The sequence below is a fragment of the Leptonychotes weddellii genome, chromosome 10, assembly GCF_054177405.1.
Source record: "Leptonychotes weddellii isolate Sample4059 chromosome 10, ASM5417740v2, whole genome shotgun sequence".
NCBI lineage: Eukaryota > Metazoa > Chordata > Mammalia > Carnivora > Phocidae > Leptonychotes > Leptonychotes weddellii.
In genome coordinates this window covers 14,504,602-14,518,896 of record NC_138378.1, presented here as the reverse complement: position 1 = coordinate 14,518,896, position 14,295 = coordinate 14,504,602, and the positions used below count along the sequence as shown (strand labels likewise).

At 55.3% G+C, this 14,295-nt stretch overlaps 1 protein-coding gene across 1 annotated transcript in view; it reads right to left on the bottom strand.

The window, feature by feature from the left end:
• Positions 1 to 3,875: 3,875 nt before the first annotated feature.
• LOC115937097 (junctophilin-2) overlaps positions 3,876 to 14,295 on the bottom strand; it is a 63,462-nt gene continuing 53,042 nt past the window's right edge. Inside the window, exons 3-6 of the mRNA XM_081832730.1 lie at positions 10,681 to 10,799; positions 7,847 to 8,547; positions 6,938 to 7,032; positions 3,876 to 5,633 (exon numbers count right to left, since the gene is read on the bottom strand). Of these exons, the coding sequence (XP_081688856.1) occupies positions 6,952 to 7,032; positions 7,847 to 8,547; positions 10,681 to 10,799 (901 nt within the window). The 3' untranslated portion in view covers positions 3,876 to 5,633; positions 6,938 to 6,951. The remainder of the gene's footprint in view (positions 5,634 to 6,937; positions 7,033 to 7,846; positions 8,548 to 10,680; positions 10,800 to 14,295) is intronic.

Here is a 14,295-nt window from a genome sequence, read left to right as displayed (position 1 = left end):
CGGAGGAGAGACCACGTGAGGACATGAGGTAAGGCAGCCGTGGGCAAGGTGGAGAGAGGAGCCTCAGATGACCCCAACCCTGCCGACGCTTTGATCTTGGCCTTCCAGACCCCAGAGCGTGAGAGAATAAATGTCTGTTGTTGAAGGCCAAGATCACCTCTTTGCAGGACCTGTCGCTAAAGACAGGGACATTCTGAGGTACCAGGGGTTCAGGCTTCTACATAGGAGTTACCGGGGAGACCCGGCGCAGCCCTAACAGACGGGGTGGCTGGTATTGATTAGAAAGTCTGCAACGAGGGTGAGGTCCAACCACTGGCTCGTGGGCCAGGCCAAAGGAAATCGTCAGAGACCCAATTCTGGAAGGATTCGCCTGGGTGCGTAAAGTAGCCAGATCACCCCACTGGGAGTCCAAACAAGCCACATCTGCCTCCTGCTCACCACCATCCGTCCCAGGAGGCCCACACATCTGACATGGGGCCAGCACGCTGGAATGACTCGGAGAACGTTCTGTTCTGGGACGCGTCAGGGGAGAGCACAGGACAGGGCTGCCTCCCCCATCCCCAGAATGACACCGGGCCACAACCATTTGGCATCTCTCCCGGGTGCCTTCCTAAACCTCCAAGCTCCCCTTTGGTTTTTTCTCTAGATCTGATTCCAGTCCCTGAAATGTTATTAGCATAAATGGAGTTGCAAATTCAGATGACCTCAGAGTTGGGCAGGTAACATAAACAAAGGAATGAAACAGATGAGGACAGGGCAGGGCGTGGTTGAGTGGAAAGTGACGACCCTGCCAAAAGGCATTTAAATTCAGCGTGCTGTAAAACACTGCTCTGGCCAAAGCAAAACCAGCTTGCCAGCCAGAGGCATCAAATTTGTGCTTTCCATGGAGGACATGGCTAAGAGATGGGCTTTGAAGACAGACAGAGCTGGTTTGGAATTTTAGCTTCTTATCTGCAAAACACAGTGGTGTTTCAAAATCAGAGCTGGGGTGTCTGGGTGGCTCAGTCGGTTAAGTGTCGGCCTTCAGCTCAGGTCATGATCTCAGGGTCCTGGGATCGAGTCCCACGTCGGGCTCCCTGCTCAGTGGGGATTCTGCTTCTCCCTCTGCCTCTGCCCCTCACTCCCCTGCTCGAGCTCTCTCTCTCAAATAAATAAATAAAATCTAAAAAAAAAAAATCATAGAGCTGGTGTGATGAATATATGAAATAACACACGTGGAGTGCTCAGTGTAGGGCCTGGCACATAGTAAGTGCTTAATTTATAGGAGCTGTTATTATTGTGGTAAGTCAGAGGAGAGCGATAGTGATGAATTTTTTATAAAAGCGGCCTGCCTTCTCAGGAGCGAATTGATGAGACCACTCGTGTGTGGAGCCGTGGCGCCCCCCGGTGGTCATACTCGATAACTGCAGAGCAGTGTAGCGGGCCGAAGAAAATGGTTAGGAGCCAAGTTACGCTTTCGGGTCAGACAGACAATGGGTTTGAATCCAGTTCTGCCATGTGCAAGTAGGCGACAGGCCATTCACCTCCACTCTTACCCTCCATCACTCCACCTCCAATTACAATCCCATGGAGTGGCTGACAGCTTAATGAGACAATGTAATATCACCAGGCAGGCAAGTGATATTAATGGCCATTACTAAGGGCTGGCTATGATCCTAGCAGGATCCGATGGCAGCGTGATCCTAGCACTCAGAACACCCCTGGCCCCACGCTGCCAATATCCTCCGTCTCGTGGGAGGAGAAACAGACGGATGCCCCACTGTTACTTCTTTTTTCTTTTGTTGGCTGGAGCTGAGGAGGGGTTACTCTGCCTTGGAGTCCCTGACCAAAAAAACAGAACCCCTGTGGATACCTGAAATCTCACTGGAGCGAAGTCCTCCTTTGATCATGCATTGCTGTATCCAGACTTCTCTTTTACAGTGAAAATTCCCCTGGAACTTTCAAACACCCCGGTGAGGATGAGTGCATCAGCTGCTTTCCTCCCAGACAGGAGGTGCCCGGGGGTGCCAGGGGTGGGGGACACTGTGTACTATCGTTATCTCCAGCTGGATCCCACTCCACACACACCCTTCACCCACTTGTGTTTCTGCCCAGAGAGATGACTTCCTTCCTCTTAGGACCAGAAGGGGCTGAGGAGCCCATTGAGGGAGGCCTTCCTGGGGTGGGAGCCCTGCCCTCCAGCTGCTGAGCTGTCCCCAGGAGCTGGAGGACCAGAGGCCAGGCTGGGACTCTGACTGCAGGGCCCCCTACCATTTCCCTCTGGAGCAGCAAGCCCCACACCAGCCCCACTCCCCCTCCACCCTGCTCACACGCCTCCTTACAGGGTCCTGGGCTCTTTTTTCAGCAAACTGAAGTTCCTTCTGCCCGGATACCCCGACAGAGGGACCTCTGCTTGCTCCCTGAGTGTCCTTTCCCACTGCCCTGGAAGCTTCCTGCCAAGACCCCAAGGTAGCCGTCAGTGGTCATAGGCCCCGGCAATGCCCATGGGGTGGTTTCAAGTTCCCCTGTGGCACAAGACACCTTAAATGAATGCTGGACATGGCAGAGCACGGGCCAAACTTCCTAGAGCTGGCACTGGCCAAGACTGGGACAGTCTGTGTGCGCGACTGAGGCACCAGGGGGCGCCTGACTCTGGCCAACCTTCCCTGACACGGAGGCTCCTGGGGGCTCAGGAATGAACCTTCATTTCAAACCATCCAAGGTGATTCTGATGCAGTCATCCTCTGTCCCCCACCCCTCACTCCCATTTCCTACACACACGCACACACACACACACACACACACAGTCTACAGACCCTCCTTCCCTCAGTGGGTTTTGTTAGAACCCCTGCAGGTTTAAGCAGCTCCCTCCTCATTCCTATCCTCGCCTCCCCTCCAGTGGTCCCTCCAAGCCCCTCCTCTTTCCTGGGATTCCTGGATCATTCCAGGGTTTCGAACACCTCTTTACCACCCACAATCCCCCTCATCTGGTTCTCACTGCACTGCCTGTGAAGAAAGCCACGGGCAGGGATTCTAGTCTCTTTGGCAGAAGAGGAAACTGAGGCACAGAAGGAATGAATGACATACAGCGAGTCCATGGTGGCACCGGGAAGAAAAGTGGGAGTCCTGAGCCCCCACTCACTCTGGGAGCTGCCTGTGGAGGGGTGAGGAGGAGGGGAAAGGGACCTGCCCCTCCAACTGTCCCATGGGGCAGCCAGCTTCGGGAGAACCTTCACGGAAGTGCTTCTTCACACACAAGTCGGGACAACTGCTTTCCTGCCGCTGACTTGCTGTGTGACCCCTGGCAAATCTCTCCTCTCTGGGCCTCTGTAGAGAAGGAAGGTGGCAACTGGGTCCCCCTCTGAGACGTTCTGTGACTATCTAACTGGGACCTGGGTCGTCTCCACGCTTTTGCGGCTTCTGGGGTCCTCAACCAAAATGCAAGAGGTACTGGGGTGTTTGGCAATCATGATCCAAGTCTCCATGTCTCCACTCCTTCTTCAGCCGGGCTTTCCTCCACGAGCATCGACACTTCATGGAATCCCCACCACAGTCTCAGGAGGGAGGGAGGTACTATTATTTTCCCTGTTTAGAAATGGGGAAACTGAGGGTCAGAAGAGACATAAGTGGCTGAGCGGGACAGGAGGCCAGGAGGACCTAACCTTGAAGGGCAGGCTCTTTCCTCTAACACGTGCTGCTCAGGGAAGGTTCTGGAAGTCTGCTTTAGAAATCCAGGGTTTGCCTTAGAAGGTCTTTGATCCGCCTTAGCCGAACTGAAGCCCTTTGGCTGCCCCGAAGAGGTATGATGGGAACTGTAAGAAAAAGACAGGGCCCCCAGCCTCTCTTGCCCGCTTCAGCCAGTCCCTCAGGCTGGGCCCACAAGCAGACCCTGCAGCTCCTCCAGAGCCCACGAGCAGATGCAGGTTTATTATTGTACAGACGGCAGCATCCAGAACCCTCACCCCAAGCACCAGCCCTAACCCTAGGCCCGGGAGCTCTGGTACCCAGAGGCTTATCTCCAGCACTGGGCCAGCCCCAAACCTGGACAATGCTCTCAGAGCCGAGGCAGGGGCCCACCAGCCCTGAGCAGTGCCCCCAGCCCAGCCCTGTCCTTCCCTCGGAGTCCAGAAAAGCCCAAACAGACGCAGAGCCACAGGCTGGCTGAGGACAGGAGAATCCGCAGGCTCCTCTCCACAGAAACGCAGTCCAAGGTTCCAGCTCCACCATGAGGCCCCAGCGGCGCTTGAAACAGCACGCGTGGAGCTGGAGGAAGGTGCCCAAGTACCGAGGGGGAAAGGCGAGGCCAACCTCATCAGAAACAGACTCCAGGTTGCAGAGCTGGATCACAACACCAAAGCCCCCAAGGTCCACAGAAATAAGCAGGAGAGCAGCATCCCCACGGTTCTGCTTGGATGCCATTGCCACAACCTTCCCTGGGTTTGAAGGGGCCTAGAAGCCCTTTCCTCTGTCCTCCCAGGTTCACGGGACCGTGAGCCCTCAGCCTCCACCCAGCCCAGCAAGCACAAGGGACTGGAGATCCAGTGTGATACGAAACATCTGTAATGAGCTACATGCAAATACCATCTTCTGCCAAGCAAGCCAAGGGGCTCATTATCCAACAGACTGCACCCACTGGGGACCTCAGACTTGCTCTTCTCTCCCTGGGAAATGATGGTTGACAAATAGCCTGTCTTCAGCACCTGCCTGAGAGTCTGTCCCCAGAGAAATCTGCCTGGGCTTCCAAGGGTTTCCATGCTCATTCTCCCTTGAGGCTGCAGTGGGCCCTGGTGAGGGAAACGGACAAACCAATTCATAGGACATCCCGGTGTTATTCTGGCAGCCCCGGGGCCCCTGCGGGGTGGCCCTTGAGTGCCCTGGGCCCACTGGAAGCCCCAGATGCGAGGCAGCCTCGGGCTCAGGCACACTCAAAGACAGGGGCCATCCCACCTGCCCCTTGGCCCTTCTTCCCACCCCAGGCTCCAGTGCCTCGCATCTCCACCTCTTCTACTGGTCCAGGAGGGAAGCTGACTGAACCGGTGGGAGGAGGCAGGAGCACTGTGTCCTGGGATTTTCAAACTAAGCATGTCCATTGCCTCTATTGTCATCCAGAACATCTGTAAGCAAGGGACAGAGTGTGTGCTGCGCGAAGCCCACGAAAGGCAGGGCCTCTGCCCCGTCGGGGGGGCGGGGTGGCTCCCTGGCTCGCCCGCCTCGGGGATCTGTCACTCCCCCCACAGCCAGACGGTTAAAATAAATCAGGGCAGGGGTGCAAGGAAAGGGGCTGGGAGTTCGTATTACTACCTTGGTTTAGTGACGTCTCCCAAAACACACAAAAGCTCAGGGTAGGGGGACCCTAGCAGCAAGGCGAGGGAATGGATGAGGATGAGGGAAAGGCGCGCTCAAGAGACCAGGGCTCTTCCTTTGAGGCTTCCCCTACCGCCGGGCACAGAGCTCCCGGAGGATCCCCAGCACATTCCATTCCTCTGGGCACCACTGCCACCCAGCGCAGGGCCACAGGAGGCCTCCTTAAACGGATGTGGTGTGGATGTGAGCTGGACCCCAGGGCTCCAGGTCCAGAGTTCAGTCCTCCTTGGCCACCCTGCCTGGTAATGCAGAAAGATGGGTCCTCACATCCTCAGCAGGGACTGCTGGCTCTGCAGAGAGACAGCGAGAGGCTCAGGTGAGAGAGGGAGGGAGGGAGAAAGGAAGAGGCTGAGCCAGGTTTGAGGCGGGGTTCAAGCCTCAGGCTTGATGTTCTCTGGGGCCAGGACCCACCTCTCCCAGTCTCCGGGGCAACCCTGCCCCTGGGCTCTGACTCAACAGGTTCAGAGTCAAGGCCGTGAGGCCTCTCCCAGCCTTGTTGTCCCTGTGCCTGGTACTCTCTTCCCAGCCCTCCTCCTCCTGTCATTTCGTTCACGCTTCCACCCTTCAGGTCATAAAGTGTCAGTTCCTGCAGCCAACACACCCAGATCCCCTGTGAAACAGAGGACCCAGCAGAGCCCAGCGCTCACCCCCAGGACACCACCTACCAGGCTAATATTGTCACTGGCTATTTATTGGGTGACTGCACAGGGAGTTCTTCTCCTGTCCTGGGACTGAGTAGGAACCTCCAACCCACACTAAGCTGGGATTGAGGAGGGGGGCGGGGGTCTTTGGTTGGGGGCAGGGCAGGTCGCAGAAACTGTTAGCATCACCAAGCACAGGATTTATGGTGTGAAGGCTGGTCCTAGCAGGGAAAAGATTTTGTCTTGTGGATACTTCACCCTGAGACCCATGAGAGCCACTCTCCTTCAGCCCAGCATAGCCCAGCCCAGCTCTTTTTCACCGGTCTTACCAAGCCCTCCCAGCTCCAGCATGGGACACTGACTGACTGACAGCGGGGGTTTCTGGGAGGACTGGGGGATGGGGAGGCCAGGGGCAGAGGGATTACAGACTGAAGTGGGCAAAAGAGAAAGGGAGGGCCGAGAGAAGAGGGTCTGCCCATCTCAGGCAAGCTCAGGTGAGACTGTGGGAGTCTGGGAGAGGCTGTTTTGCAGCACCTCTGGATGTCCGACTTCTGCATAATGAGCTGTAAGTTAAGGGTTTACTCTCATCTTCACCCCATTTCTTAGGGCAGGAGTGGGTCCCTGATGTATCCCTAGATCCCAGCAGAGCATCTGCTCAGTAAATGGTGGTCAAATGAATGAATGAATGATGAATGAGTGAGTGAGTGAAGCCCCCAGGGCTCACCTGACAGGGAGCAGGTGCTCTGCACATGTTGAGCTAACAAGGGGTGTGTGTGTGTGTTGGGGAAGGCATGATCTATCAAATCCACAAATCCGTCGTCCCTGCCTCTGCTGGGGGCCGGGCCTCAATTAGCCACAGGACAGATGCCCAGTAGATAACAACCTTCCTCCATCTCCCTGGTGCCCAGAGCTCTCTACAGGCTCCCCTTCCTCCCCTCCCCCAGGGGACGCACCTGGTAGACAAGGGTCAGGTCAGGAGGTGAACGAAGAGGATGGCCAGGCCGATGTTAAGCAGGATCACCATGCAGATGAGGACGGTGTTGGGGACCTGGGAGCAGTGGAGAGAAGCTGAGTTCCCATGGCCTCTGAAACACCACCCACCCAAGACCCAACAAGGCTGGACAGAGGAGCAGGAACTTCTGAAAGAACCCTCCTGAGAGCACCCCTCGTTTTGCCCACTGCTGTGTCCAGCACCTGGACAGCAGACCATCAGAGCTGGAAGGATTCTGGGAAATGATTAACCAAACCATACAGGGTCCAGAGAGGGGCAAGGATGTGTCCCAACGCACACAGTGGGCAGCGCTGGGCCTGGAAGCCAGAACATGCCTTCCTTTCTGCTAATCCCCCCCTGGACGGCATCCATTGGTCCCACACAACCTTGCCTCACTCGCGGTCCCTGAGTTTCCAGCTCCCAGCCCCCTCTAATAAGCCCCACTGGGTCTTTCCTCCACTGCCAGGAAGCCCTCCCTGCTACCACACCTTGTAGCAGATGCTACTGGTGCTCAGCTCAGATCGCTCTGGTTCCCCAGGTGCACTCACTACCACCCCCCCCCCCGCGCGCCGCCAACCTGCTTAGGGCTCCCAGCACCCCCTTCTCCAAAGCACTGCCCCTGCTGACCTGATCGCAGGCACAAAGGCCTGCCCCCTGCCCCAAGGTGGGCGGACTCTGCACTGTGATTTATGCTACCAAGTCCTGCTCAGGCTACCCTTGACTAAGCCCACATCCCTGCGGGGTTTTCCCCTGCTCCATCCTGTGCCATCACCCTCCGCACGCCCAAATCATCCGCCCTGGAATGCCGCCTCGAGCCCAACCAGCCCCGGGGGACCCGAGCTGGGACACGTCCTCCCGCCCCCAGCCTCACCTCGTCCACCTCCACGGCGGCCTCGGCTGCCTGCCCCGTCTCCTTCCGAGCCTTCTTCTTGGCCCCCGCCTTGGACAGCCCTCGGGCCTCCGTCTTGCGGGCCTTGGCCTTGGGCTCGGCTTTGGGGACGATGGGCTTGGGCTCCAGCTTGGCCGGGGACCCGGGCGCGAGCTCGGGGGCCCGCGGCGGGGCGGCGGCCGGCGACGGCGGCGCGGAGTCGGGCCCGGGGGCCTCGGGCTCGTCCTCGAAGGGCGGCGGCGCGGGCGGCGCGGTGCGCACGGCGTAGCTGTGGTAGCCCCGGTACAGCGCCACCTCGGGCTCCGGCGCCGGCGCGGGCGGCGGCTGCAGCGCCTCGATGGCCATGTGCTCGGCGGCCGGCCGCGCGGGGCTGCGGCGGCCCGCGCCCTCGGACGGCGTGAGCGGCCGGCGGCCCTCGGCGCCCGGCTCCCCGTTCCAGGCGCCCGGGCTCGCCAGGCGGTCCCCGGTCGCCCCCGGGCGGGGCCGCTTGGGCTGCGGGGGCGTCCCGGTCGGCGACGGGGGGCCGCCCTCGGGCCCCAGGGGCTCGCGCTCGTGCATCTGCGGGCTCTCGCGGGACCGCGCCGGGGGCCCCGCCGCCCCGGGGCCCCGCTCCGGGGGCTCGAGCAGGCTCTCCGAGTTCTCCAGGATCTCCTGCAGCAGCCGGCGCTTCTGATACTCCGGTCCTGCGGGGGACAACCAGCGAGGCTGGCCTCGAACCCGGGTCCCACCACCGGTGGCCCTGGGCGAGCCACTTAACGCCGCGCAGCCTGCTTTATCTACAGCCGGCACCTTCCTACCGTCTAGCGTGGGCCCAGCTCTATGTCCAGCAGTTTCCAAAGAGGAGCTCATTGTAGCCTTTTAACAACCCTAACTCTGAGGTCCATGCTATTATTGGCCTCATGTGTCCAGAGGAAGAAAGGGAGGCTCAGAGAGGTGACATCACTTGCCCAAAGTCACCCAGCTGACAAAGGGCAGAGCCAGGACCAGCACCCAGTCCGACTGGCTCCGGAGTTTATGCTCTTCACCGTGACACTGGTTTCCTTCCATTCCCTTATCAGAAAAATGGCCTAATCGTACCTATTTCATAAATACTAACGGAAGGGTTAATGGAAAAAAACGCATGAAAAATGTGGAGCTCAGCGCCTGGCACATGGTGACAGCTGTTGCTATGACCACCCAAGGTGGAGGCCCGCCGGGAAGTGTCGTAAAATGTCGCTTTTCCTGGGACCAGCAGGGGGAACGCTGTGCCGGGAGGCAACCTAGCCCCCAGGTACACATCTGTGCTCCACCGTCCCCCGACCGGTCCCCTGTGGTGGCCCTGCTACAGCCAGGATAACATTTAGAAGACACAAGTCTAATCATGCCACTTACCATAAAACCCTTCAGTGCGGAGAACAGCAATCTCCCACCCCCTGGACTCCCCCTGCTCTCTATCCCCCCCCAAGTCTCTATCAGAGGCAGGGTCCTTCTTGCTCTGCAGCCTCTTTTCCCACCAGTTCCTGCCTGTGTTGCTATCTAACCTCCGAGCCTGCCACTCGGCTCCAAGTTTCCGTGCCTCTGCACCTGCACTCCCTCCCCCCTGGTTTGCACCGCCCACATAGCACCGCGTGGGGCCGTGATTCGCAGTGAGTGGTCCCAAACCAGCGGCATCCGCGTTGCCTGATCCTTGTTAGAAAAGCACATTCAGGGGCGCCTGCGTGGCTCAATCGGTTAGTCCTCCAAGTCGGAGGCTCAGGTCATGATCTCGGGGTCCTGGGATTAAACCCCGCGTCGGGCTCTGTATTCAACACGGAGTCCGCTTGTCCCTCTCCCTCTGCTCCCCGCCCCCCATCTCTAAAATAAATAATAAATAAAAATATTTTTTAAAAAGAGCAAGAAAAAGAAAAAGAAAAGCACATTCTGACCTACTGAATCAGAAACTCGGGGTGGGCCCAGCAGGCTGTGTCATGTTTGAGCCCCACTGACCTGGTGAACTCTCGTTCAGCCTTCAGGATTCGGCTCAAACGGCCTCTCCTGAGGGCGGCCTTCGCTGACATCTCCCTGCCTGACTGGGTGAAGTGCCCCCCTGAGCTCCCAAAGCCTCTGTTCAAGCCACACAGAACTGACGCTGTGCAGAATTTAATCATAACGGTGAGACAAGAGCCAAGAGTTATCAAGAGCTCACTGTGGACTAGGCCATGTGTTCCCCACCTGCCATGCATTGGACCCACCCCCCAAAAGTAAGTATTATTCTTACTCTCATTTTACAGATCAGAAAACTGAGGTTTACAGAAGTTAAAGAACTTAACAAGGTCGCTGAGCTGGTTAGCCACGGAGTCAGGACGTGAAAACGTGCCTCACTCCCTGATAGGCTGTCTTCATGACTCTCTGCTCCTTTAGATTCTGAACCCAGAATCCAGGTTTTGTACGCAGAGCCCAGCACAGTGCCTGACACGTGGGCAGCACTCAGTGCCAGACTGAAAGTGATGAGCAAGAGCAGCAGGGCTTTTTACCTCCTCATCCACAGAGACCTCTCCATTTGCTAAGCTTCATCAGCTCAACTGTCAGCCCTGTGTGCAGCCTGGGGTGGGTCCAGTCTGCCACCAGCAGCCTCTGATGCCCCCACCACCATCTCAGCATGAGTCCCCTAGTGTCGCTCCCAAGCTTCTCACCCAAGCTTTCACCATACCCGCCCCCTAGTTGCTTGAACTCACGGACATTTGTGAACTCACTTGGGCACCTCAGCTTTCCAGCAACCAAACAAAAAGAAAAATGGTCCAACCCTGGGGGGTCTGCCCTCACCCTGTCCTGCCCGTCCCCTCCCAGGCTGGCCCTACCTGGCTGGTAGAAATCCGGAGCCAGCTCCCTGGCCAAAGTGCGGGCAATGTTGGACTCCTGGTTGGCAGCGAGGGCGGCCTGTTCTGCTGCCTCAGCTTTGGCCTTGGCGTGGCTTGTCCTGAAGAGACAACATGGTAGAGACTCAGGATCCCTCCAGAAAACCAGACCTCTGCCCACCAAAGACACGCCGGACACAGCACTCATTCACTCAGGCTGCCAATGAAGACGTATTGAACCCTGTGGACCAGACTGCTGTGCATTCCCTAGACCGTTCCCTCTTCCTTCCGGGCACACAGATGGACTACATCTCCTTTGCAGTCAGTGTGGTCAGGTGACTGAGTCCTGGCCAGTGCACTGTGGGAAGACATGATGTATGCTGTTTCCAGGCCTGGCCCATAAAAACCTCCTGTGTGATCCTCTACATCTTCTCCTTTCTCCCTGTTGCTGGTTGAACGGAGGGAAGGCCAACACCCCAGAATGGGGAACTGAACTTCTTTTGTGTCATGGACCCTTTTGGCATCTGGTGACACTTATGGACCCCTTCTCAGAATGATATTTTAAAATGCATAAAATACATAGGATTACATAGGGATGCAATTATATTGACACACTGTTTCCAAAATATTACAGGAACGAATCTGTAATATAATGCATTTTCTTCATTAACGTATTGAACAAAATATCTAGCAAGTGAACTAACCACAATAATTTTAAAGTACAGATTAGCAGAAAGGGTATTTCAAAGATGTCCACAATAGGGCTGCCTAGCTGGCTCAGGCGGGGCAGCGTGAAGCTCTTGATCTTGGGGTTGTGAGTTCGGGCCCCATGTTGGTTGTGGAGATTACTTAAAAAAAATAAAATCTTTATAAAAAAAGATATCTGCAACAATAATAATGTGACATGAAAGTATGTAATTTCCACTGGTGACCAAGTCACAGATGTTTCTAATACTACTATGGTTTATTGCCTACCTCCATAATTGAAGCAAATGCTAAATTTCAGTAATAGGTTAGTAAAAATAAGATAGTTTTTCCATCTGTTGAAGACACTTTGGGTGCCCTGCCCAGAACACTTCGCTGGGCAAATGCACCCACCCCTAGCTCCTGTATAGGCTGCTAATGCTCACTGCTATCCCAGAGAACGGCACCCACAGAAGCCACGCCCCCACTCCAACCAAGTAGCCCACAACTAATGCCTGATGACACCCACTAGTCCCCCTCTTGCCCCAGGAAGAACCAGCACTGTGGTACAAGCCAGGCTACAGAACCCCCACCGTGGAGCCAGGCTGAAGAAGGACTGCAGGTAAGATCACACCCTTGCTTGGTTACTTCCCGGCCCTACCCTGCTTCTGTCACTCTCCTTCTCTCCCGAGAGTGTCCCTTCAAAAAAATCATCTGAGCAAGAATCCCCACCTCAGGGCGCTTGGGTAGCTCAGTTGGTTAAGCGTCTGCCCTCGGCTCAGGTCATGATCCCAGGGTCCTGCTCCCTGCTTAGCAGGGATCCTGCTTCTCCCTCTCCCTCTGCCTCTCCCCCAACTGTGCTCTCTCTGTCTCAAATAAATAAATAAAATCTTAAATTAAAAAAAAAAATCCCCACCTCAGGCTCAGGCTCAGCTAACCTAAAACAGCATCCAAGTTCACAGACTCCCTGAATTCTATCCACAGAAACCCCCCGTGGACACAGAAACACAGCGGAAGGAACCTGGGTCCAGAAATGATTGCTGCGTAGTGCAAAGTTCCCACACTGGAATGTGGAACATTTAGGCATTACATTTAAACAGTCAGTGTGGAACATTTAAGCAAACCTTACATGTTTGTGGTGTTAAGCACCTGAGATTTGGGGGATGTTTGTTTCAGCTGTTAGTCTAGCCAGGAACGCCTACTAAAATAATAATAGCCCCGTTATGAATGGGCCAGGCACTGTTCTAAAGGAATCATGCAGATTATCTCATGCACTCATCATCACGCCTTAGGAAAGATGGTGTCCTTACTATTCTCCCGATTTTGCAGAAAAGAAAATGAGGCACAGAAAGGTGAAATAATTTGCCCTGGGTCTCAGGCTGCGTAAGGGCAGAAGCTAGGATTTTGAACCCAGGCAAGATGACTCCAGAGTTTGTGAGCTTGAACAACTCTGGAAAGGTGCCACCCTTGGCCAGGAGCTGAGGACAGAGACTCCCGTGGGTAAGACAAACCCCGTCCCTGTCCTCACTGTCAAGTGAGGGTGAAAGGTGGTAAACAAACAACAGAACGTTTTTAATAAAAGGTGATTAAATAAAAGGTCCTCAATTGCAATTGTGAGAAGTGCCATGAAGGAAGAGTCGAGAAGGCAGTGACCACGTAGAGCAGGAAGGCAACACAGGTCGGTGGCAGGGTGGGGTCAGGGAAGGTTTCTTTGAGAATTTGACAGTTAAGTTGACATGAAGACAAACAGAAGTTAGACCCATAACAGGAGAGGTGGGGACAGCAAGGCAGGGAGAGGAGAGAGAGTAAGAGTTCGGTGCCTTTGGGGAACTGAAAGGTCAACTCAGGGTCCACGCTGCAGATGAGTTAATGCCTCGGGGAGCTGACGTGTGTCTTTGTATCTCAGTCTCCAGCATATAGAATTGGGCCTGAAATAAGGGAGAGAGCTTTTATTAAGCTCCTTCCACAGGAGAGGACTTTTGCCTACGTTATCCCCTTCAATCCTCAGAACAGCCTGGGAGGTGGTTCTTCCTGTTCATCCTTCACACATGGGGAAACTGAGGCTCAGAGAAGTATCTCCTCAAGGATGAAAAATGACAGTTAACACTTATAAAGCATTTACTACTTGCCATGGGCTTGACAGAAATGAACTCATTTGATTCCCCCAATAACGCTGGGTAGCAGCTGTTGATACCACTGTCCCTCTTTACAGATGAGAACTGCAGGGCACGAGGTTTTAAGGAACTAACACAACCTTACACAGTCAGCAAGTGGCAGAACGAGATTTCAAACGAAGGCCTTCTTGGCTCCAGGGTCTGTGCCTTGAACCACAGGCTATACCCTCAATAATGAGCAGTAGAGGTCAGATCCAGAACCGTCTGCTTCCCAAGCCCTGCCCTCCACAATGCCACCTTGCCATAATTATTGTCACTGAAGGAAAGAAGATACAAACGTGGGGCGCCTGGCTGGATTAGTCAGTAGAGCATGGGACTCTTGATCTCAGGGTCATGAGTTCGAGCCCCACATTGGGTGCAGAGTTTACTTAAAAAAAAAAAAAGAATACGTAAATAAGCTCACGCACACACACAGGTATAAGGAGAGGGGCAGCACAGGGACTAGTCCAGAGCCCAGCTTTGGATTCCAACTTTGGCTCTGCCAAGGCTGGCGCTAGGGTGGGCTATGAACAAAATTTAAATAAAGCCTGGATCCAACCCTGTGCTTTTGCATGACCTTGCCCGCGTCACCCTAGTCCCAACCCCACGGTGACTCTAGGACTGTGGGTGAATGGCTCTGCCTCTCTGTGGCCCGGTTTCTTCATCTGAACAATGGAGGTCGTAATTCTCCCATCTTGGAGCAGTGGTGAAAACTAACAATTTAAGAGGCAGCATATGAAAGTGTTTAGGCCAGGATGGGACTGAGTGGAGGTGGTGGTGA